The sequence below is a fragment of the Rhinatrema bivittatum genome, chromosome 12 (genome assembly GCF_901001135.1).
Source record: "Rhinatrema bivittatum chromosome 12, aRhiBiv1.1, whole genome shotgun sequence".
Taxonomy (NCBI): domain Eukaryota; kingdom Metazoa; phylum Chordata; class Amphibia; order Gymnophiona; family Rhinatrematidae; genus Rhinatrema; species Rhinatrema bivittatum.
In genome coordinates, this window is record NC_042626.1 from 60,430,412 (window position 1) to 60,455,742 (window position 25,331).

A 25,331-nucleotide genomic window follows, 5' to 3' on the forward strand; every position below is an offset into this window, starting at 1 on the left:
GGGAGAGTCTTATCTCTTGGCCTTGCTTCCATAGATTCCTCTGGTATTGTATCATATATAACTGATAGGCAGCTATGCATGACACTAACGTAGAGCCTTGGAAGATTTTACGACCTAGACAGTCTAAAAACCTTTAGTCCTTTCCAGGGGGAGCTGAAGAATGAGGGCACAATCTCTTGGCCTTCTTCTGCGCAGATTCCACTACCACTGATTGATGAGGTAGCTATGGGTTCTGAAAACTTGGAGTGTGTTGGACAAGATATGTTGCATCTGTCTTCCTGTTGACTGGTGGGACAGTGCAAGGGTGCTCCCATAGGCGATGTTGCAGATCCAAGAGCACTTCATGGACTGGAATGGCCATAAATTTCCTTGGGGGCATCCACAAATTGAAGGACTTTTAACGTCTTGTGACTGGTGTCCTCTTCGGTGACCAGGTCAAAGGGGATGGTTTCGGACATTTCTTTTATGAAGTTAGCAAAGGAGAGGTCTTCTGGAGGGGACTGTCTCCTTTCTTCTGGAGGAGAAGGCTCAGAGTAGGTCCTCTGATGTGGAATTGTCCGTGTCAATATCCTCCCATGGATTATAAGGGGTCTCTGGTTGAGATCCCAAAGGAGGGAGAATGTTTGTTACTCCAGAAAGTGTAGGCATCGATGGAGGCTTCGACAGCCTCGATGGCATCGAAGGGAACCGTGGGAATTTCGATCCCGAGAGCCCCAATGGACCTGGAACCGGTTCCGGCATCGATGGAAGCAGAGCTGGAATAGGACTAGAGTCCATGTCCCCCTAGAACCCCGGAATGGGTATCGGGGGCTTCGGAGGTTCAGAAGGTTAACTCGGTACCGATTGTACAGGCTGGGTCAGAAGGGCACTGATGAGGGTATCAAGGCAGTCCAGTAACGGTGCAAACATTGATGGCTCCGGTGTTGGTGCCAGATGCAGGTTCTGGAAGGCATCAAGGACCGCTTGGCAGACAAGGACGTCCAGCAACTCCCTGGAAGCTGGTATAGGTAGCATAGCTACAGAGGGAGGCAGGCTAGGCATTACTGGCACCTCCACAGGAATCTGTGGGGACTCAGTACCCGGCACCGGTGAAAGTGGGGAATGCCTCGGGGTCTCGGGTGCAGAGGAGGATGGAGGCTCCTCTTCGCAGCCGGCTCAATGGCCATCGAAGCCAATGCGGTGTCTGTGCCAGCACTGGGTGTGGAATCGCATCAGTGCTGGTAACTAAACTTCCCTCAGTGCTCGGTCCAGTCCTTCTCCAGCACAGAGGAAGATGTTACCGATGCCCTGGATAGCATCGGTGACAGATGGTCACCGTCCCCTTGCTGCTCCCAGCGAGGTTTGTTGATGGATGATTTTCCTGCCGGTGATGACTGGGCAGAAGTCAATGGAGTTAGTTTTATTTTGAAAAGAGACTCCATTTTGCCGTCCGGGGTCATCTGAGAGCAGCTAGGACACAGATGTACATCGTATGATGGGCCAAGGCATAGCACAGACATCGTGCAGGTCCGTGATAGACATCGTGCACAGACACTCTGGACACTTTCTGCAGCAGTAGCCATGGCTAAAAAAAAAAAAAAAAGGGCCACGAGACGGTCGGTGGCCTGCGGGAACTGACAACAAGGTGGCAGGAACAGACCGGAGACGGTGGAAAAGTACTCACCGAGCATCAGGGGAAAAGGTGTCGCGATGGGAGACCCCTATGAGGGAACTTTTTAAGAAGATAAAGTTTTTCCGTGAGGAAAAGTGGTGAGAAAAATCTCACAGAGCTCCTAACCACCAGGCAAACTGCAGCGCAGAAAAAAGAGACTGAAGGGAGACCCCTGTGGCCACAGGGATTATGGCATGCTGGGCATGCTCAGTGTGCCAGTCAAAAGTTCTAGAAACTTTGACAGAAGTTTTCCGTGACAGGGCTCAGTCTGATGACATCACCCATATGTGAGAACTACCAGCCTGCTTATCCTGGGAGAAATCTCCACACCGTTGGATGTACCATGTTCACCAGGTGATGCACCTGGTACATCAGCTTCTGTATCCGTGTGGATGGAAGAAAGACTTTGCTTCGCCTGGTGTTGAACTGGACTCCCAGATACTCCAAGGACTGGGAAGGCTTGAGGCTGCTCTTGGTGAGGTTTACTACCCAGCCGATTTCCTGTAACAGAGAGATCACCCTGTTGGTTACCAGGAGGCTCTCTTCCACAGACGTGGCCCAGATAAGCCAATTGTTCAAGTATGGGCGCACCAGGATCCCTTTCTTAATGCTGCCGCCACAACCACCATGACCTTGGAGAAGGTTCTGGAGGCACACACAAAGATGTGCACAAGATGGCTCTGCCACAGCCTGTGCCGACCAAGCCTAAAGTGGGTCTAGCCCACCAGGGAGCTGCTCAACCTGCTCGAAAGCCCACTTCCCCTTACCCCAATGGGATCGGGAATGTCGTTGGTATGGCGCGCCGAGCAATGAGACCAGAGGAAGTCTTACCAAAACCCCTCCAAACGTCTCTGAATCGGGAGGTTTTTTGTTTTTTTTTATTAAACTTACCTGGGCTCAGCACATACCGGCTGAGTACACATACAGTCTCCGGCAGGGGGAGCGGGCTTTGGTCGTCACCATGACGCTCAGCTTCCTGCACTCGTTGCCTTTCAGCTGCTTAAGCAGCAAAGTTCATGCCAGGAACTGGCTACCAGACCAAGGCACACCTCTGAGGGATCTTGGAAATCGCTTCAGGAATTCTCAACTGGCGGAGGGACCTTTAGGAATTACCACAGGAGAGCAGAGCTCAATTTTCCTACAATTTAGAAAGCAGAATTTCTCCTTCCAAAAAGTACAACAATCCCTGTAGGGAGAGGTACATCCACCATCTGCTAGAGACGGAGAATACTGGAGAGCTGAGGTCACTGCAGAGCTTTATGTACTGTGACATCAGCTATGCTCCCCTGCCATCTGCTGGCAGGGGAGCATAACCAATTGGTCCTGAGTCTAGCTGGTTACATGCTAGGAAACCACAAAATGTCCTGTTAGGATATATCCAAACGAGCAAGTTTTCTTACCATAAACTGTGTTTTCCGTAGATAGCAGATGAATTAGCCATGCTGTCTGGGTACGTCTTCCGTGTCACTAGGTGGCGGAGCTCTCTAAGTCTGGTAAAGTCTTTCAGCTAGGTGCTCCCTCTTGTATCTTCCCCGCTTTGCCTGAGGCTCCTCAGTCTGTATCAAAGCAAGTACAAAGCCATGTCAGAACTGTCCGGGGAGGCAGGCGGGTCAGCATGGCTAATTCATCTGCTATCTTTGGAAAACATCGTTTACGGTAAGCAAACTTATTCTTTTCACGTAGATAAGCAGCTGAATTAGCCATGCTGTCTGGGAATCCCCAGCTCTCATATTGAGCAGATGATGTGATTGTTGTTTGTTTCTCTTGCTCAATAGGGTATGTATTGGCGGACAGTTCCTATGAAGGCTGTTTATGTGAGGAATACGTGCCCTTCTGTAGGATAGTCTGTCCCATCAGTGCATCATCTGTAGCTTGTTTGTCTAAACAGTAGTGGGATGTGAAAGTATGTAGCAATGACCACGTCGCCGCTTTACAGATGTCGATAAGTACTTCATGGAAGTGGGCAACTGAAGCCACCATCGCTCTTATTTGATGCACTTTTGGAGTCGTAGATAGTGTTTGCGATCGTTTATGGTAACAAAACTGTATACAATTGGATATCCAATTAGATAACGTTCTCTTTGTCACTGGAGTCCTTGTGCATTCGGGTTGAATGAGAGAAATAGCTGCGAAGGCATGTTGGGTGAAAGGTGCGCTGTTTTTAGTAGGCAAGCGCACACTTACAGTCTAATGTATGTAGTTTTCTCTCATTGTCATTTGCATGAGGTTTTGGATGGAAGGTGAGTACCGTGATGGTCTGGTTAACATGGAAACTGGATATCACACCTTTGGTAAAAACTTAGGGTAAGTGCGTAAGACAACAAAATACTTTATCCCACCCAATATAGTTTCAGGAAAAACCACAGTACAGAAACCCTCCTACTCAACCTTTCTAACCACTATACTAAAAGGATTTGACAACAAAAAAGGGTACCTACTGATCCTGCTGGACCTCTCTGCAGCCTTTGACACAGTGGACCACAAAAAGCTTATTTATAGCCTTGAATCCATTGGGCTTGCAGGCAAAACTCTTAGTTGGTTTACATTGTTCCTTAAAAACAGGTATTTCAAAGTTTCCTACAACAACAAATCATCCAACGCTCCCCCTTGAGACAGGAGTGCCACAAGGATCGGCACTCAGCCAAACTCTCACAGACTGCACGCTCAAAGATCCTAAAGGATAATCCTACAGATCTCTCCCTCTGTGTGTCCCTCCATCTGACATACAATCTACCACCTTTGACTAACTCTTTCTGACTCCCAGAATCCTTCCCTTTCGTTCTATAACAGATGTTCCTTACATGATTTGAACTCAGATTTCTTCGTTTACTTATTACATGGTATATCATTATCTATTTATGCTATTACTTTAAATGTATCAAGTTGTTGTATCTGTAAACCGGAGTGAAGGCAACTCTACTATACTTCTGTATATAAAAATATGCTAAAATAAATAAATAAAGGTCACTGTCATGGTGAAACTGAAGATATGGAGGATAGTGAACTAAGGCTTGAAGCTCATTAACCCGATTTGCTGATGTTAAGGTAGTCAGGAAAAGTACTTTCCATGAGAGGTAGCGAAGGTGAGAAGTGCCTAATGGTTCAAAGGGTGGTAGCATAAGTTGTTCAAGGATTATATTAATATCCCACGGCACTACGTCCACTTTATTGGTGGACATAGGCGTAACACTCCCTTCATGAACCTGGACACAAGCGAATGACATGCAATAGATTCTCCGTTTAAGGGATTGTGGTAAGCTGCTATAGCGCTTAAGTGGACTCGGAGTGAGGAGGTGGCGAGGCCTTCACTGTAGAGAAAATGGAGGTAGGAGAGAAGGTGCTCTGGTGGACATGTTAGAGGGTCCATCCCTGTTAAGCACCAGAAGTGTAGCGTGACCACTTTCTTTGGTAGTTAAATCTTGTCGAAGGTTTTCTTGAGGACAGTAATATGTCTTGAAGAGAAGGCAAAATATTGAAGTTCTGGTACGCAAGCCTTTCAATCTCCATGCCTTGAGGTGCAGAGAGGAGTGAAGAGGATGTAGTAGTGATCTGCTGTCCTGGGTAAGAAGTTGAGGGCTGCTGCCCAGAGAAATTGGGTTGCAGATTGAGAGGTGTAGTAGATAGCTGTACCATGGTTGCCTTGGCCATGCTGATATGATTAGGATAAGATCCGCTTGGTCTTTGATGCATCTCTGGATTGTACGAGAGATAAGTGTTATTGGAGGGAACGCATACAGTAGGTTGTGAGATCAACTTATGAGAAAAGCATCCGGAGCGAGCCTGAGTGGACTCGGATAAACCGAGCAGAAGTTCTCTAGTTTCCTGTTGGTTTCAGTCACGAAGGCCGCAAATGGAGAATATGTGTTGAGCAATATGTTGATCTGCTGAGTTTGTCTGCTCTGGAATTGTGGATACCTGGCAGATAAGTTGCTTGAAGAGAGATGGATCATTGGTGAACCTACTCCAGTATCTGAACTGCTTCCTTGCAGAGATTCCAAGAACCAGACCCTCCTTCTTTGTTTAAGTAGAACATTGTAACTTTGTTGTCTGTATGAATTTTGACCCGTAGGGAGTTTTTGAAGGCTTGAAGGGCATTTCTCACCGCTTTGAGTTCCAGAAGGTTTATGTGCAGTGTGCATTCGTATGTGGTCCATAGATCCTGTGCCTGTAACTGGTCTAGGTGAGCTCCCCCATCCCTTGGGGGATGCGTCTGTGGTATCATTTATTTATTTATTTTATTTAAATCTTTTTCTATACCGTCGTTAAGGTGGGTACCATCACAACGGTTTACAGTAAGGCACAAAAGTAATGCTATTAAAATCTATCAGTTTACACAGGTGCCATTAGGTTCGGTAACATAGTTTTTAATCAATGTTAGTTGTTAAATGAGTGTGAGCACTATCATGTCCAGTCGATTCTATAGCAGTTTTGAGTCTAGGACTCATTCTATAAAAGTAACTTATCTTTAGTGATGAATTCAATTAATTAAATTAAAAACATACACCCTTAGTGATTCCTGTTTGTGTGGGTGTTTTGTATCTTGAACTTCCCTGAATTGAACCTTGTATTTCCCTGGATTCTATTCTCCCTTCTCTTTCTGAAAGGCTTGTTTAAATAGCCAAGTTTTTAGATTTTTTCTAAATGTTTTGTTTTCTCTTTGTAGTCTTAATTCCAAGGGCATGGAGTTCCATAGTATGGGTCCTGCTAGGGATAACGCCCTTTCTCTTACCTGGGTTAGTCTTGCTGTTTTGACTGATGGAATGGTTAGAAGTGCTTTGTTGGCTGATCTTAGATTTCTGTTGGGTATGTGTACGCGGAGGGCTGTGTTAAGCCAGTCTGCGTTTTCGTTGTGTATTAATTTGTGTATGGTGCATAGTGTTTTGTACTGTATTCTTTGTTCAATGGGTAGCCAGTGCAACTCGGCCAGTGTTTCCGTAATGTGGTCTCTTTTCCTTTTTCCAGTTAATACTCTTGCAGCCGTGTTCTGCAATATTTGTAGTGGTCTTATGGAGGTGTATGGTAAACCTAGTAGAAGGGTGTTGCAATAATTTATTTATTTAACGCTTGCAAATTTATTTATTTAATGCTTGCAAATATTAGCGCTTGTAGTACTGATCGAAAGTTGGCGGTTGTTAGAAGTGGTTTAAGTTTTCTGAGGACCATGAGTTTGGCGTATCCTTCCTTTACTTTTATGGATATATGTTGTTTTAAGCTTAGTTCAGTGTCGATTATTACTCCTAGATTCCGTACTTTCTCTGCCAATATTATTTGATTGTTGTTATTGAGTGTGATTGGGTTGTGTGAGATCTCCATGTTTTTTTTTCTTTCTAAATGAAGGCATTCTGTCTTCTCTATATTAATTACTAGCTCCATTTGATTTAATAGTTGTTTGATAATGTCTAGATACATGTTCGCTATGTTTAGTGTTTTCTCAATTGTATCGTCAATGGGTAATATGAATTGGATATCGTCTGCGTATATGTAGTGCGTGATTCCCAGCCCGGCTAGCAGGTGGCATAATGGCAGCAGGTATATGTTGAAAAGTGTAGCAGACAGGGCAGAACCCTGTGGTACTCCTGTTTGAAGGTCTATTTTTTCTGACATGGAATCTTTGATTTAAACTTGAAAATATCTGTTGCTTAGATATGATCTGAACCAGCTAATCGTTGGGTATGTTGCCTAATCCTATTTCTTCTAGTCTATTTAAAAGTATGTTGTGATTTACAGTATCAAAGGCTGCTGAGAGGTCTAGCATCACTAGAATGTAATGTTTACCGTTGTCGAATCCCCTCATGATGTTGTCTGTCAGTGCCAGTAGGAGTGTTTCTGTGCTATAATGTTTTCAAAATCCATGTTGTGAGGGATATAGGATGTAGGTGTTCAGCTAGTTGCTTTTGTATAGTTTTTTCTATTAATTTTGCAATTAAGGGTAGGTTTGAAACAGGTCTGTAGTTGCTCAGGTTAAGTGGGTCGATGTTTTTCTTCTTTAAAATAGGTTTTACGATTGCTCCTTTCAGTGTATCTGGCATGGATCCTTCCTCTAAGGATAGATTAATGATCTTTGCCAGTGTCGGTGATACAGTGTTGGCTACTTTTTTTTATGTCTGTGGTTGTTATTGTGTCACAGGCATGTGGGACGGGGTTTAGTTTTTTTTTAACATAACTTCGATTTCCAATTCTGATACTTCATCGAATGTTGACCATTGTTTAATTTCTCTTTTTTTCATTTTAATTTCTTGTTTTGTTGTATTTGGGATTTTAGTTTTTAGGTTCTTAATTTTGTCATTAAAAAATGTTGCAATTTCATTGCATCTATTCTCTATCATCAGATGTCGAAGGGGTCGTAGAGGTGAGCCTGCTAGCAGCGTCGATGGGAGCAGCCACTATTGCAGGTCTTTCTTCATACTGCTGGTTAAGGTTATGGAAGTCGAAAACTGATGGAGAAATTGGGTCCACTGGCCCTTCAGACCCCACTGTAGGCAACGCATATGTAGGCGTGTATGAGGAACCACATAAATGGACGCTGCCATGTGTTCTAGACAGTTAGGATTTGGCGAGCCGGGACTGTTGTACTGTGAAGTAGAACTGAAGATACTGTGGAGAGAGCTAATGCTCTCGGGTGTAGTAGGAAAGCCTTGTTTTGAATTGTGTCAATGTAGGCTCCTATGAACTGTAAGGTTTAAGTGGGTTCCAGATTCAATTTTTCGTAATTGATTAGGAGACCTAGACTGTCCAGGCAAGAAATCGTTCGAAGCAAATTGTCTCGTAGGAGAGTCTGAGTTGGTGCTACTAGAAGCCAATCATCCAGATAGGAAAATATTTGCACCCCTTGATGACGAAGGTGAGCCACCAGACATTTGGTGAAGACCCTGGGGGCAGAGGAAAGGCCAAATGGAAGAACCTTGTATTGGAAAGTGTTGGTTGTCCGCCTGGAAACAGAGGTAACACCAGGAGCTGGGGTGCATTGGAATGTAAGCATATGCATCCTTCAAATCCAGTGAACTCATCCAATCTCTGGGTTGTAGAAATGGAAGAATGGATTTGAGAGAAGTCATTTTGAACTTTTCCTTGTGGAGGTGTTTGTTGAGTGAACGTAGACCCAAGATGGGATGCAGGCCTCCTGATATCTTGGGAATTAGGAAATATTGTGAGTAGAACCCTTGATGAAATTGCGGATAAGGCAATTTCTGAATGCACTTGTTCTGGAGAAGAATAGTAAATTCCTGTAGAATAGGTCCTCGGTGCGATGTTAGTTGTTTCTGAGGAACCAAGTGCGGGAGGGTTGGGAGGGATGAGAAATGGAAAGAGTAACCGTGCTCTATTATTGTCAGGACCCATTGATCTGAAGTGATGTGGTTCCAGGCTGAAAGGAAATTGGACAACCTACCCCCCACCAGAAGTGTCTGTGATGATGGCAGCATGATTCTTAAAAACCCGGCTGGTTTTTTGCAGGCTGAGGGTCAGCATGCTGACATGGCCGACGAGGAGCCCTAGCACGTTGGCGTGTTGGGTGGTGCTGATAAGGCTGTTGCCTCGATGGTTGATAAGATTGAGGCTTATAATATGGATAAGGCTTATAAGTTTTAAAGGTGGTTCTTCTATATGGAGTAGAAGGATATTGATCACGGGATGTAGACGGGATGGTGAGGACTGCTGTCTTCTGCTCCTTAAGCTTTGTCACTGTGTCAGTGAATTTATCTCCAAATAGGTTTTCTGGTCGGCAAGGTAGGTTTGCCAACTTATCGTGGACATCGTCTCTTATTGCGCTGGAACGGAGCCATGCTAGACATCTGGCTGCTATAGAATTAGCCGAAGTTTTGGAAGAGACATCAAACCCTTCATAAATAGACTGTAGCAGGTGTCTCAACCCCTCTTCTAGTTTGTGGTATTGAGGAGGCAAACTGGAGTCTTGGGAGCCCTGTTGGAGATGTGGCTTTAGCACTTGCAAATTTTCAAAAAGATATTGCACGATATAAAATTGGTGGTTTTGTATTCGGGCATTTAGCATACTTGATTGAAATGACTTTTTTGCAAAGTTATCCAGTGTTTGTTGTCTCTGGTTGGTGGTGTATTAGAATGAAGTCTCGATTTACGAGCCTTCTGCATTGCAGACTCTACCACTATTGATTGATATGGGAGCTGGACTGTAGAATGGAAGGGAGAATCTTTCATTCAGTATTTAAGATCTACTTTTGCGTGATGATGGAGGAACGGACAGTGGGGTATCCCATGACTTCTCCATCAACACAGTCAAAAAGAATGTTGTGGTAGTGCCACCGGTTCATTAGGTGTGTCAAAGACTCTGAGAATGCCTAATATCTCCTGCCGCGGATCAGGGACTCTCCTTGTCTCCACATTAAGCATCTGACCCACCTTTTCTATAAACTGAGAGTACGTCAGATCCTCTGGAGGTGAAGAGGGTTCAGGGGTAACCTCCGCCGGATCGCCCGATGAATTAGATGAGGAATTGCGTCTAGAATATCCTCAACTGGTGAAGATGGTGAGGTCGGTAGGTCTTTTGGTGCTGGACCTGGTAGTACAGGGTTGTCTGGAACCATTGGTGAACTAGGAGGAGAGTGATGAGGTGGTAGACGAGACTGCTCCACAGATTGTTAGAATTTGCTCAAAATATTAGTTATTTGAGACATAGCCTGGTTAGCTAGTCGCGCTGTAAATGACGTAGGCGACAGGCCTATAACTAGTGGTATAGTGGGACTGGAGTACATCAGCCTGCGTATGTTTCTTGCCTGGAACCTTTTCTGTAGGTTGAGGATGACCAGGGGGAAGGGTGCCCATAGAAGTCAGAGAAACAGCTGAAATCGCATCAGGTGACGTTGAGGCAGTATCTGATGGACGAGGTGGAGAGATGCCTGAATCAGACGAGGTGAAACCTCCCTGGGTCTTTTATGACCTGAGTGATGTTTCTTAGGCTGACTTTGCATCGGACTTGTCGGTAAAGAGCCTTCTGTGCCGATGTGCGTCGACTGCGTCAGGTGGACGAGGATGAGACGCAGTGGTTTCTTTGCATCGATGTGTCGAAGATGCGGACTGGCGTGACATCGACGCACCATCCTCCTTGCATCGATGCTTCGCTTTTTCAATGGTGCGTCGATGCTTGGGATAGGAGCAGACGCATTGATCCTCACAGCGCCAGTGCGTCGACTGCAGTGTAGCATGCGGCCGCGATGCTACCAACGCATCCTCCGCGCCGTGCACAGATTTTTGGCGAGCCAGCAACGGCATCTGTTCTGACTGAAGGGGGGGGGGAGGGGCGACAGAAGATGCCCTCCTCGACGAAGGAGACTTTTTTTCCCTCCTTTTTGGGCCTGGGGAGGACCTGATGGAAGTCTCTGAAGGGGCATAGGAGCCCAATGGTCTGGACTTCAATTCTTGGAGCTTGCCAGCCCTTTGGCGCCACGCGTCCACAGTCCGCACAATTTGCCTGGCCATGTAGTGGACCCAGGCATATATAGCAAGAAATGTGGCCATCAGTAGCCGACATTATCTTGCCAAGGGCACAAAATTTGAATCCCGGACAAAGCATGTCCCTGGAAGTTGTGCTGCTAGTGATTTTAATCTTTTTTTTTTTCCCTCACAGAAACTTATTTTCTCTGGAGAGAAGAGCTCTGCGTGGCTAACCGTTGAGCGGAAAAAAACTGACTGAGGAGCCTTAGGCAGAGCGGGGATGATACAAGAGGGAGCACCTAGCTGAAAGACTTTACCAGACTTAGAGAGCTCCACCACCTAGTGACACAGAAGACGTAACCAGACAGCATGGCTAACTCAGCTGCTTATCTACGTGAAAATCCCTCATACCATTTTTATCAATATTCAGAAAATTGATCTGTAATTTATGAAAATTCATAGTTAACCTGACAGGGGGATTAATCTAATAGGGAAGTTTGTTCATTCAAGATGCATGAGAACAGTTCTGCCATAGTAGTAGGATACAAGGTAGATTATCTGTAATATGGGTTCTCCATAGAGAGCAACATAAATCAGCTACTGTATAACCAATGGGTTACATCATCCAACAGCACTGACAGAGATCTAAACTCTCAGAGCTAAGAAGTCTTTCTGAGCAAGCAAAGGATTTTCCAGGCTGCCTTATGAGCCCTTCAGTCTCATTCAGAACTTAATTTAGTAACTGACTCTCCAGGCAGGCAATACATATATAGATGATTCATCTGCAAACTATGGAGAACCCCTGTTACAGTAAAGGAACTTTGCTTTCTTCATTGACAAATAGGAGGCAATCAACCATAACCAATGGGGAGTTACAACTAACAGACAACCCAGATCTCACCCAGTGGAGCATGGACCACTGGGTGATTAGGCTGCACAGAACTACTTATCCTGAGGTACTGTCTCCTCAGGACAGGAAAGTGTAAACAAATGATCAAGTAATAGCTTTGCAGATGTCTTCAATGGAAGTGGCTCTCAGATGGGCTACCAAGAGCACCATGGCTCATACTTGATGAGCTTTGATAGAATCCATAAGCAATAATCAGGCCAGACTGTAGCAGTGCACATTACAATCTGCTAGCCAATTAGAACAATGTTTTTGGCTAATGCCCTACCCAGCTTGTTGGGGATCAAAAGATATGAACATTCTGAGAAGCTTGAGTCCTCTCTAAATAAACAAACACTAGGGCTCTCTGACAGTCCAAGTAGTGAAAAGCCCTTTCTCCTTTGTGTGTATGAGGTTTCGTAAACAAAGTAGGCAGAACAATTGTTTGATGTAGGATGCAGAAATTACTTTCAGAAAAAACTTAAGGTGAATGTGAAGAACAATTCTGTTGTGAAAAAATAAAGGCATGGAGAATAAAGAGATCAGTGCCTATAATTACCTCACTCTGCATGCAGGAGGAATAACCACAAGGAACACCACCTTCCAGGTGAAAAAAAATCAGGTCCAATGACTTGAGAATTTTGAAGGGAGGGCTCATGAGTTGAGCTACGTCCACATTAAGGTCCCACAATCCCTTCATGAATTTTGAAAGAACTATAGCATACCAAATTTGTGATAAGCCACAAAGGCATGGAAGAAATGCTGAGGAGAGACTTCTCCAATCTCTCTTAAGGTCACCATGACATATGAAGGGGTCCAAATGGCTGGATTCACTATGCAGAGAACCTCTTCCACTTGAAACTAATCTAGGAATCCTTTCGGCAGGAAATCTTTATCAGAATGCACTCCATTGTCCCTGGGAAGCAACAAACAAGATACTACTGTGTACTCAAAGTTCATGCTGAGAGAGTTACAGGTGAAAAATTCAGATGGCAGTTTTCCATCCTCCTGGGTGATAAGAAATCAGAGTTGCTTATCTATAACATGTTTTCTCCAAGGTTAGCAGGATATTAATCACACATATCACAGAATTATATACAAATGAAAAAATAGGAGAAACCCAACTCCACAGGATGACAGGCAGGTTTCATGAGAACTAACATCTACTGTCCTCAGAGAGCACCTGTTACAGGAAAACACCTCAGCTTTCTCCAAGTACAAGCAGCATGGTAGTCTTCACATCCCTGACTACAGGCTGCTCCCCAACATAAAAGGGGACCAACAGAAACCCAACCAGGTGCCAACGGGCACAACAATGGTGCTGCTGAAGGCTAAAAGGGGAGACAGCCTGAACCCAAACAACGGGTCCTAGGCGAGAGAGAGTTGGTTTTACACCTCAAACAGAATTCGAAGGACAGATTGGCCAAACCTACGGATGCGTCAGCCATCCCTATCCAAGCAACAGTGAGATGTGAAAGTGTGGTGAGAACTCCATGTCAAGCCTTGCAGATCTCCTCCACTGGAACTGCTAGCAAGGGGGCCACCGACGCTGCTAAGGCTCTGACAGAAGGACCCTTCACATGACCCCCATGATGCAATATCCCCTAGGCAAAACAGAAGGAGATGCATTCTGCTAGCCAATGGATAGTGTGTTTGGCAACAGTAACACCCAACCTATTTCTATAAAAAGAAATAAAAAGTTGGTTGGACTGTCTATGGGCTTCTGTCCACTCCAGATAAAAGGCTAAGACTCACTTGCAGTCCAAACTACAGTGCTCGTTCGCCTTGGTGTGAATGGGGCCTGGGAAAGAAAATTGGCAGGACGATAGACTGGTTAAGATGGGAGTCCCTAACAACCTTAGGCAGGAACTTAGGTTGTATAGACAAGACTACCCTGTCATGATAAAAGTTAGTGTAAGATGGATAAGTCATTAAGGCCTGTAGCTCGCTGACCCTGTGCTGAGGTGCCCGCCATCAAAAATGACCTTCCAGGTCAGGAACTTCAGGTCACAGGTATGCAGAGACTCAAAAGGAGTTTTAGTCAGCTGAGCTAACACCATGGTGAGGTATCAGGACACAAGGGGAAGGCCTTAGGGGAGGCTTCAGTTGAAGTAGGCCCCGCATGAAGCGTACAACTAGAGGCTGTACAGAGATGAGCATACCATCTACACCGTGGTGGTATGTGCCAATTGTAATGAGATGAACTCTGAGTTGGTTTTTAAGCCAGCTTCCAAGGGATGTAGAAGGTAAACTCAAGACATGGTTATTTACACATGCCTATACCTGAAATATATATGTCTTTCTTCCCTTTATATGCCCTGCCTTATTTACCCAACACCCCCTTTCTCTACACTATCTCTAATTTCCCCTTTTTATGCCCTTACTGTAAATACCATTCCATACATTTGCTCTTAAACGCACCCGAAGCGCTTTCTTCCCTTTCTTATCACCCCTAATTTATAATTCCAACTCCTCCTAACCTGTCCCTAATCTCATACCTAATTTCCTTATATCCCTTTACTTTCCAGTTCTGTTTAACTCAGCTCAGTTAAACCTAAATGATAGTTCGGTTTTAAAAGATTCTACTTGTTTTATGTTCAAATATATATATTCTTACTTTTGTTATATGTATAATGTTTATTTAACCCTGTTAAATGTATAACGCTCCGGCGTAAGTTCCTGTTCATTGTACACCGACGTGATATCTTTGATGAGCGGCGGTATATAAAAAACTATAAATAAATAAATAAATAAATAAATAATCAAGCAGTTTTTGTATGAGGCAGGAGATCGGGTCTAGGGTCTTCTCACACCACTCAGAAAACTTCCTCCACTTCAGTCCATAGGACTTTCTAGTGGAAAGCTTTCTAGAAGCCATAGGACCCGAGACACATCCTCTGATAGATCAAGTAGTTGCAGAATTAACTTCTCAACATTCAAGCTATGAGAAACCGAACCTGGAGATTAGGATGTCATAACCTGCCTCGATCTTGCACGATGAGATCTGGGGAAGTCCCCAGACTGATCAGTCTCTGGTCGACCTAAAAAAAGATAACGGAGTGTCCATTTATATTGGAGTGGTTTACAGGCCTCCAAACCAAAAGGAAGAGCTGGACAGAGATCTGATTGAAGACATCCATAAGATAGGTAGGAAGGGAGAAGTGGTGATCGTGGGTGACTTTAATATGCCAGATGTAGACTGGAAAATCCCATCTGCAGAAACTAAAAATAGTAGAGCAATAATGGATGCCATGCAAGTATCTTTGTTCAAACAAATGGTGTTGGAACCATTGCTCACTAATGCAGATAATGTCTCAGATGTCCAGGTGGGCGCCCACCTCAGTAGCAGTGATCATCAAACGGTATGGTTTAATATCACTAATAGAATAGGGAAAAGAACCACAAAGACCCGAGTTTTACAGTTCAAAAACACAGACTTTGAGGAAATGGGAAAGTACCTGGAGGAAGAACTTAAAGGATGGGAGAACGAGAGAGATGTGGATCAGCAGTGGACCAATCTAAAAGGAGCAATCACCAAGGCAACTGCTCTATATGTTAGAAACATAAAGAAAAGCAAAAGAAAATTGAAACCTATCTGGTTCTCAAAGGAGGTGGCTGACAAAATTAAAGCTAAAAGAACAGCTTTCAAGAAATATAAAGGATCCCAAAGGGAGGAGCACAAAGAAGAATATTTGTATCAAGTGAGGGAGACGAAGAAAACAATCAAGTTGGCAAAAAATCAAGCAGAAGAGAGGATTGCCAAGGAGATAAAAAATGGTGACAAAACATTTTTCAGATACATCAGCGAAAAGAGAAAGGTCCAAAGTGGTACAGTGAAATTGAAAGGTGGTAATGATCAATGTGTGGAGACAGACGAAGAAATGGCAGAAATATTAAACGAATACTTCAGCTCTGTGTTCACTAAAGAAGACCCTGGAGAAGGACCATCTCTACACAACAAGAAACTGGAGGGAAGTGGAATAGATGAAAATCCTTTTACAGTAGAAAATGTGTGGGAAGAGCTAAAGAACCTGAAAGTGGACAAAGCCATGGGGCCTGATGGGATTCATCCAAGGATATTGAGGGAGCTCAGAGATGTTCTGGCGGGTCCGCTGTGTGACCTGTTCAATAGATCCCTAGAAACTGGAGTGGTGCCGAGAGATTGGAGAAGAGCGGTGGTGGTCCCGCTTCACAAGAGTGGGAACAGGGAGGAGGCTGGCAACTACAGACCGGTTAGCCTCACTTCGGTGGTGGGAAAAGTAATGGAGTCTCTGCTGAAAGAGAGAATAGTGAACTATCTACAGTCCGGAGAATTGATGGACCAGAGGCAACATGGATTCACCAGGGGAAGATCCTGTCAGACAAATCTGATTGACTTTTTTGACTGGGTAACCAAGGAATTGGATCAAGGAAGAGCGCTCGATGTCATATACTTGGATTTCAGCAAAGCTTTTGATACGGTTCCGCACAGGAGACTGGTGAATAAAACGAGAAGCTTAGGAGTGAGTGCTGAGGTGGTGACCTGGATTGCAAATTGGTTGACGGACAGAAAACAATGTGTGATGGTAAATGGAACCTTCTCTGAAGAGAGAGCGGTTTTAAGTGGTGTACCGCAAGGATCTGTGTTGGGACCGGTCCTGTTCAATATCTTTGTGAGCGACATTGCGGACGGGATACAAGGTAAGGTTTGTCTTTTTGCGGATGACACGAAGATCTGCAACAGAGTGGACACGCCGGAAGGAGTGGAGAGAATGAGACGGGATCTAAGGAAACTGGAAGAGTGGTCGAAGATATGGCAGCTGAGATTCAATGCCAAGAAGTGCAAAGTCATGCATATGGGGAGAGGAAATCCGAATGAACTGTACTCGATGGGGAGGGAAAGGCTGATGTGCACGGAGCAGGAGAGGGACCTTGGGGTGATAGTGTCTAATGATATGAAATCTGCGAAACAATGCGACAAGGCGATAGCAAAAGCCAGAAGAATGCTGGGCTGCATAGAGAGAGGAATATCGAGTAAGAAAAGGGAAGTGATTATTCCCTTGTACAGGTCCTTGGTGAGGCCTCACCTGGAGTACTGTGTTCAGTTCTGGAGACCGTATCTACAAAAAGACAAAGACAAGATGGAAGCGGTACAGAGAAGGGCGACCAGGAAGGTGGAGGATCTTCATCGGATGACGTACGAGGAGAGATTGAAGAATCTAAATATGTACACCCTGGAGGAAAGGAGGAGCAGAGGTGATATGATACAGACTTTCAGATACTTGAAAGGTTTTAATGATCCAAAGGCAACGACAAACCTTTACCATAAGAAAAAAATCAGTAGAACCAGGGGTCACGATTTGAAGCTCCAGGGAGGAAGATTCAGAACCAATGTCAGGAAGTATTTCTTCACGGAGAGGGTGGTGGACGCCTGGAATGCCCTTCCGGAGGAAGTGGTGAAGACCAGAACTGTGAAGGACTTCAAAGGGGCGTGGGATAAACACTGTGGATCCATAAAGTCAGGAGGCCGCCAATGAAGAGTAGGTGACTCGCCAGAATGATGGCTACTGCCTGGAGACAATACCCTTATTCAATAAACATACACATGGTTACTGTGACTCCAACATCACTCTAAGCTTCAACAGCAAGAGGAAATGTGGAAAAAAGGATTTGCACTCACAAAGACGGGAGTAGCTGGCTTGTTACGGCGGTTACTACCCCAAACCAAATAACCAAATTACTACCTCCACCTTCCTCTATTCCTGATGCCTTTCAACTAGCTTGATCACTCCATTCTTATACTTCACTTTCAATGCATATCCAGCATAGTTCTCTGCTTCAACGGCAGGGGAGAAGAAAAACTGATACTTCACGCATATCCAGCATAACTTCAACGGCAGGGGAGAAGAAAAAAGGATTCACACTCACAAAGCGGGGAGTAGCTGGCTTGTTACGGCGGTTACTACCCCAAACCAAATGTGCCTGATACTTCACTTTCGATGCATATCCAGCATAGCTCTCTGCTTCAACGGCAGGGGAGAAGAAAAAAAACTGATACTTCACGCATATCCAGCATAGCTCCCTGCTTCAACGGCAGGGGAGAAGATAAACAACCAATAAGGGCTGTATAACATAATCTGGGTAAAAACAGGTGAGCACGGGTGTAGCTTGCTTGTTGCGGCGGTTACTACCCCTACTACCTCTAACTAATCAAGCTAGATATTTCACTTGGATGCAGCTCCATCACCGCTCTCTGCATTGATGGTGGGGGTGGAAGGGAAATAGAACCAAGAGCTAAGAGAAACAGATAAGTATGAGAGAAAAAATGAGTGAGGCTTGCTGGGCAGACTGGATGGGCCATTTGGTCTTCTTCTGCCATCATTTCTATGTTTCTATGAACAACTCCCGTAATAGTGAAAACCGGACCTGTCTTGGCCATTAAGAGGCTATGAGGATCATAGCACCTTCTTGTCCTCATGAAGCTTTAAGAGAGAGTCTTTGCCATTAAGGAAATCGGAGGATATGCTTACAGAAAACCCTTGCCCCAATGACAGGCAAGGGTGTCCAAGGTTGGCTTGCTGTCTCACCTTTACAGGCAACAGAACAGAGGCACCTTCCTGTTGCAAGGGGATGCGAACAGATCTATGTTCGGGTTTCACCAGAGGCAAAATATCTGATTTAACACCCTCTGGTCCAGGGACCATTCATGGGGTCTGAAGGCACAACTGTCTGCCTGCTACCACTTTCTCTGTCCCAGCCAGGTACTTGGCATTGAGTACAATTCCTATGGGACAGGGTCCATGACCAGATTTGGACTGCTTCCTGAAACAGGGAGGTACAAACCCCCACACCTCCCTGCTTGCTGACATACCATATTGCTACTTGGTTGTTAGTTTGGATCAGTACAACTTTGTTTAACAGCTGATCTCTGAAAGCCCATAGTGTGTACTGATTGCCTGAGGCTCCAGGAAGTTGATTTGACATCTTTCCTGAGCAGACCAGAGACTCTGGGTGCTGAGCCTATTTACATTACCTCCCCAGCCCAGGGTGGATGCATCCATGGTTAGGACGACTTTGAAAAGAGATCCCCTGTTCCAGATTTGAAAGTATCCACCACCAGTACAAGGAGTTCCGAAGGGTCGGGGTGACTTGGATGCAATCCTGGAGGTTCTGCATGGCCTGGAGCCACTATGACCTCAGGGTCCATTGGGCTCTGCACATGTGTAATCGTGCCAAGGAAGTGACATGGATGGTTGTGGCCATATGGCCCAACAGCCTCAACATGTACTAAGCTGACACCTACTGGCTCTGCTGAATCTCTGCCACGACAGCCGTCAAAGTGACGGTCCTCTGAAGAGGCAAAAAAGCCTTGGCCTGAGCCTTGTCTAGCAAGGCTCCTAAGAAGTCCAATTGAGGTGATGGGCTAAGATGGGATTTTAGGTAGTTGACAAATCCTAGCGACTCCAACATCAGGATGGTCAGGTGCATGGATCTGACTGCCCCTGCCTGAGATGTGCTCTTGACCAGCCAATCGTCCAGATAAGGGAAAACATGCACTCCCGGCCTTGGGAGGTGCACTGCCACCACAGCCAGGCATTTTTTGGAGACTTGTGGGGCTGACGCTAGTCTGAATGGCAACACCCCGTACTGGAAGTGCTGTTTTCTCACCACAAATCAGAGATACTTTTCCCCAGTCACAGTATTTTGATGCGAGCGTACGCGTCTTTAAATCGAAGGAGCATAGCCAGTCCCCATTTTGAAAATGGGGGATCCACCTTTAACTTTTCTTTTTTGAGAAATCTGTTCAAGGCCCTTAGGTCTAGGATGGAACAGAGTCCGCCTGTTTTCTTTGGAATCATGAAGTACCTGGAGTAAAATTCCTACCCTTTTTGCCCTGGTGTGACAAGCTCGAGGGAGAAGAGCACTGTCAGCAGTACATCCTGATGAGCTACCAGCGTCCAAAACGGGCATGGAAGGTAATTTGGCAGGATACCCAATAGATTCAATTGGTACCCTTGACAGATGACAAGAAAACACTGGTCCAAGGTTATACTGGGCCACTGGTTCGTGAAGAACCTCAGCCTGCCCCTGACTGGAGGGTCCAATGATCCGGGTACAGGCGACTGGCCTATGTTCCCTGCAACCCAGTCAAAACCCGGTCCCTGGAGTTGAGAGAGGCACTGGCTGGAGCTTGGGGGCTCTCTGCTGCCTGGGATGGCCGCAAGAGCCCTGATGCTGTTGATGAGAGTGAAGTGGCAGAGGATAGTACTTCCTCTGGCCTTATCTCTCCTACCTCCTAGAGGATGAGGACAGGTCTTCAGTGCTGGCAGACAGTTGTTGGAGAGTTTCATTCTGTTCCCAAAGCTGGGCCACCATGACTCTCAACCTATCTCCGAAGAGATTCTCTTCAGTTCACGGTATATCAGTGAGTTGTTCTTGTATCTCCAGTCAGAGATCCAAGGCTCGCAGTCTTGACATTCTGCGTCCGGCAATTCCCGCTGCAGAGACCCTTGATGCCGTTTTGAAATCAGAGGTTGCTCGGACCTTGTGTTTTCCATACTCCAGGACCTTATGCACCAGAGACATGAGGGTGTCCTGCTGTTTTTGAGGCAGATGCTCAGCTACCTCCTGCACCTGCTTCCAGATGTCCCTTAAGTACTGGCTCATGTAGAGCTGATAGGAAGTGATGCAGGCAATGAGCATGGCTTTCTGAAAAACTTTACTCCCAAGAGCTTCCATTGCTCTGTAGTCCTTCCCCGGGGGCACTTACCAAATCCAGCAGCCCTCTGGATGAGGTAGACCCCACCAGCCTTCTTGTTAATGGGAGGCACCACGAGGGTGTGTTCCATATCCTCAGCAGCAACTCCTTCAGTATCTTGTGTACCAGGACCGCCACGATCTCCTTAAGAGGCTCCATGAACTGGAGGGATCTCAAGCATTTTGTGCCTGGCTTCCTCCTGTCAGTAACTGAAATGGGATGGCTTCCGTCATCACCCTCCCAAACCCTGTGAAGGTTAAGTCCTCAGGTGGAGAATTCCTGGAAGAGAAGGGATTGATGGGATATCCTCAGAGCTCTCGAAGGAGGACTCAGTGGTGTCATCCCCTCAGAGGTCATAGGGACCCTAATCCTCACCGTAAGCAACAGGGGATAGAGCCCTAGGCACCCTGCCTTTGTCCAGAGGTGCAGGCACCGGAAAAGCTGTACAGGGGGCTACAGGCCTTGGTGTCTTTGCCGGCCTGGATGGAGGTTCCTCCTCCGAGGAACCGGCAATGACTACCATATTTGGCAGGGGAGACTACGCTGCCCAATGGGCACCGTTAGCTGGATCGGTAATGCACTGATGAGCGCATTGAGTTTCTCCGGCAGTGGTTCCAGGACGGACAGTACCGGCTATGGTGCCGATGCTACAAGACCGATGCCCTGCGTCGCCTGTTCCACCGTCAGCTGGTCTCGCCACTCCAGCTCCTCCTTGAACATTGCCGATGCCAACACCGACTGGGAGGAAGGAGGGATGGTCAGATCCTCTTTGGACCCACAAGGCAGATCAGTGACTGGCATTAGGAGTGGAGGAGACAGTTGCAGACCCCCGGCACTGATGGAGGACTGGCACTTCTCACCTTGAGGTCACTTTGGGGCATCACAGCATGTGCCAGTGCATTCCCATGCCTGGCATCGTGCATCAATAGGGACCAGTTCCGATGCTTCTTCAGCTTCTCTTGATGCTCGGCCTGGTCTTTCCCCGGTGCCAAGACCAAAGACAAGAAACCTGATGTCCTGGACCTGGAGGAGATAAACGGTGGTCAGTCTCTGGTGCCCCTATGGTAGACAGCAACAACTGTCCTGCTGATGTCGAAGGTGTGGTATCCATCAGTGCGGCTTCGAAGTCCATTGATGCTGATACCACAGATATTGATGGCTCGGTCTTCCTGGACTCGGAGAGCTGTTCCATTTTGTCGAGTCAAAGACTACGTCCCTTCGGGGTCATTTGTGCGCATAAGCGGCAACCCCAGATAGCATTCCTAACTAGGAATGCTATCAGGGATAAACTGAGAGGGATCTGGCATCTAACATAGAGGGGAAAAAAAAACAAAAAAAAAAGCAAAGTTTTCCAAAACTAGGCCAAAAAAGCCCAGATTAGAGTTCACAAACCACAATACTGCAGCTCCGTGGAAAAAGACTGGAGAGGGACATGTGGTATACTCATGCTCAGTGTCCCAAGTCAAAGTTCTAGAAACTTTGACATAAGTTTTCTGTGTCGGGGTTCCATCTGATGTCATCATCCATGTGAGGGCTACCAACCTGCTTGTCCTAGGAGAGTGAGAATCCTCCTCCTCCTAATCCTGTCCTCTAGCACTTGAGACTTTTCACCTTGAGGCCTCCCCAGAGGTAGGAGAAAAAGGAAAGGATCCAGGAGCAGAGCTCTGCTCCAAGCAAAATGCTTGGAGTAAATATCGCAAAAATTCAACAGAACCTACAGCCACAGAGGAAGGCATGTCAGCCGAACTAAAAGGTGCTGTTCTTTTAACCCCCCAACAGTAAAGCAGTCCCTGATACAATATCTGGGATTGCAGGGAACAAAGGAGGTGTCTTAGAATCCCCTATCCTCCTTTGCAAGCTGCTCCAAAATGTCTATGGTTCCTGCCATGGCAGTGATCTTACTGTACTTCATGTACCACTCCATCCCGTAACTACAGGACGAGCACTACACAGCTCATTTTCCACGTGCCAACAACAGGGCCATGCTCTTCCTGCATGAAAAATCCCAGGAACATCACCATCCAAGAAGGCCTGCACTACTCACCCCAATGCTGACAAAAATCCTCTACCAAATAAGGAATGCTGCTGAAGCCCTCTCCATCAAATCTCTTATTTATTTACTTTAACAATCCTCAGGAAAGCAACAGAGGCAAGCTGCCTCCTGGCTAAACCTCATCTCTGTGAACTAATTAGCAATGCTCCACTGAGGGAGGGAGTACTGAACTTTTACCTCAGGAGTTTCCAAGATCAGAATTTCCTTATGTACCAGCCTAACCAGGCTTCACACAGAGTATGGTATATGCTCTTCTATCATCTGCTAGAGAGAATACTGGCACACAGATAAGCACGGGATTGACATTCAGCAAACCTACGAGTCTATCGCCATCTGCTGGTTGGTGGACACAACCCATGTGCCAGGTCTGGCTGAAAGATAAGGAATTAACATTTACAGTATGTGTAATAAATATGAATGGAACTGCCTTACCCAGGCTTCTGAAGAAAATCAGCACAGCAGCATCCTAACCGATTTAGACCAACGGTTAAGTAGGAGACACATACAATAGCCTAGTACACACACTTCATCAATACAGTCTCCATAAAACTATGAGGAGCCTCATGAGTTTCATTTTAATTAGTGATCAGATTCTTGAACACTGCTGGATAAATGCAGCTGTGTGATTCTAACATTATGTTGGTTAGACAGGTGCCTAATACTACCCCACAAGGTATCAAGAAGCTGGACATTATATCATGCCTTCATGCTGCTCTAAACCACCAGCACCTTCTGCTTAACATGCATTCTCCTGGGCTGTGCACTGCCATGCAGAGGAATCTGGGTTTAATTTCCAGCTCAAATCTTTTCCTCCGCAAGTCTGCCAAGATTGCATTCACAGCCTCTGGGAGGACTAGTCATTGTACAGCAGTAACCCTTAATGACTAGACTTAGTCCATTATTGCCAAGGACTGTTGCTGTGATGATTAGACTAAGTTGAGAGAGGATCCCAGCTGCAACTCCAATTAAATTGGAAGTCCAAAGAGGCAGAAGAAAACTACTAGATCAAAACAGAGGGTTGGATGCTCCCAAAAAGATGCTGTACCATGCCTGGAGGGCTGTCTAATTCTAACTAGCCACACCTCTATGGGAGTGGAGGAGGAGCCTAGTGGTTAGCTCAGTAGGCTGCAAAACAGAAAAACCCGCTGTCACTCCTTGTGGCTTTGGGCAAGTCCCTTCACTCTCCATTGCCTAAGGAAGAAACTTAAGATTGTAAACCCAATGGGGCCAGGGAAATACCTACAATACATGAATGTAATCCACTCTGGTGCCTGAAAAGTGGAATATAAATAAAATAAATAAATAAATGAACCACCAACACTCACCATGTGCCTGCGCAGGATAGTCTGGCTCTTCATATACTTCAGACAAAATTCACACATGTAAAGACGCCCTAACCGAGCATACTCTTCTGGATATGGAGAGTGATACCAAGTGTCCAGCTCATAGCGACCAAATACAATTGTCTTTATCATGTTACTGCCTTCTGTGATTTGCCCCTGAAGTCGTAACTTCTCCTGTAAATGAAAGAAACAGATAAAATAGACCATGGTCATTTCAATGCAACACAATCCCTCCTATCTTAGTGTAATACTAAATCCCAGTGCTCTAATTATGTACTGTGAAAAGAAATATAAAGATATAACAGATGCTGGCAGAAAAGGACTTTGTTCCAACCAATTTGCTCGTTAAAAAAAAAACCTGACACTGATAGTGACACATACCTCTAAGCCAGCAGACACTAAGGAGAAATGTAACCTTACTTGATAATTTACTTCCCTTAAACAGGTTATGCCTCCCTGCCAGCAGGCGGAGAAGACTACAAGCTTTCCACAATTTCCGTGCCACAGAAATCCCTGTCAGTATCTTTGTCAAAGCTAATCAATTTAACAGAACAGCAAATTGGGAAGGGAAGGGACCAACACATCCTGCTCCTTTCTGTTTTTCCAGCAAATAAACCACTAACTTCTGTATTTTCTCCAGCCTAGACCAACCTGGAAGGATTCTGGATTGGTATGGCAATAATCAAGGAAAAGAAATTCAGGTAAGATCAAATTTCTCCTTCCTTATTATTCTGTCGACGAGTGGGACATTGGAGAAATTGCTTACCTGATAATTTTTTTCCCTTCGTGTAGATAGATTGATTCAGGACCAATGGATTTATGCTCCACTGCCAGCAGATGGAGATGGAATCAGGTTTCAAAGTGGACGTCGCTCTAGATACACCCCTGCAGTGACCTCAGCCTTTCAGTATTCTCTTCAAAAGCCACTATGGACATACTATTGAAAAAACTTGATTAAAAACAGATAACCGTACTCGACCAAACGCTGAATCCCAGCAAGATTACAGATGCCCTGATCTAGTGGATTGGGCGACTGCTTACCCGTAACCTCTTGGAATCGATATTCATTTCACGGACGATTCCTTGGCACTGTTCTTCGGCAGCTGTGGGTGGGTGGGATGCTGAGTTCATCTCTCCACACTAAGGAAAACGAAAATATCAGGTAAGTAATTTCTCCATTTCCTAGCGTGTAGCCAGATGGACTCAGGACTAATGGGATGTACAAAAGCTACTCCCCGATCGGGGTGAGAGACTGC

General features: G+C 45.6%; 1 protein-coding gene across 7 annotated transcripts in view; it reads right to left on the reverse strand.

Moving 5' to 3' along the window:
* KAT7 (lysine acetyltransferase 7) overlaps window positions 1-25,331 on the reverse strand; it is a 146,685-nt gene that overhangs the window by 46,074 nt on the left and 75,280 nt on the right. For 4 of the 7 annotated variants that reach the window (XM_029573002.1, XM_029573005.1, XM_029573003.1 and 1 more), the window contains 2 exons: window positions 25,117-25,215; window positions 24,058-24,249 (listed from right to left, as the gene is read on the reverse strand). In XM_029573002.1, the coding sequence (XP_029428862.1) occupies window positions 24,058-24,249; window positions 25,117-25,215 (291 nt within the window). The remainder of the gene's footprint in view (window positions 1-24,057; window positions 24,250-25,116; window positions 25,216-25,331) is intronic. The other 3 variants (XM_029573007.1, XM_029573006.1, XM_029573004.1) reach the window with 1 other exon arrangement.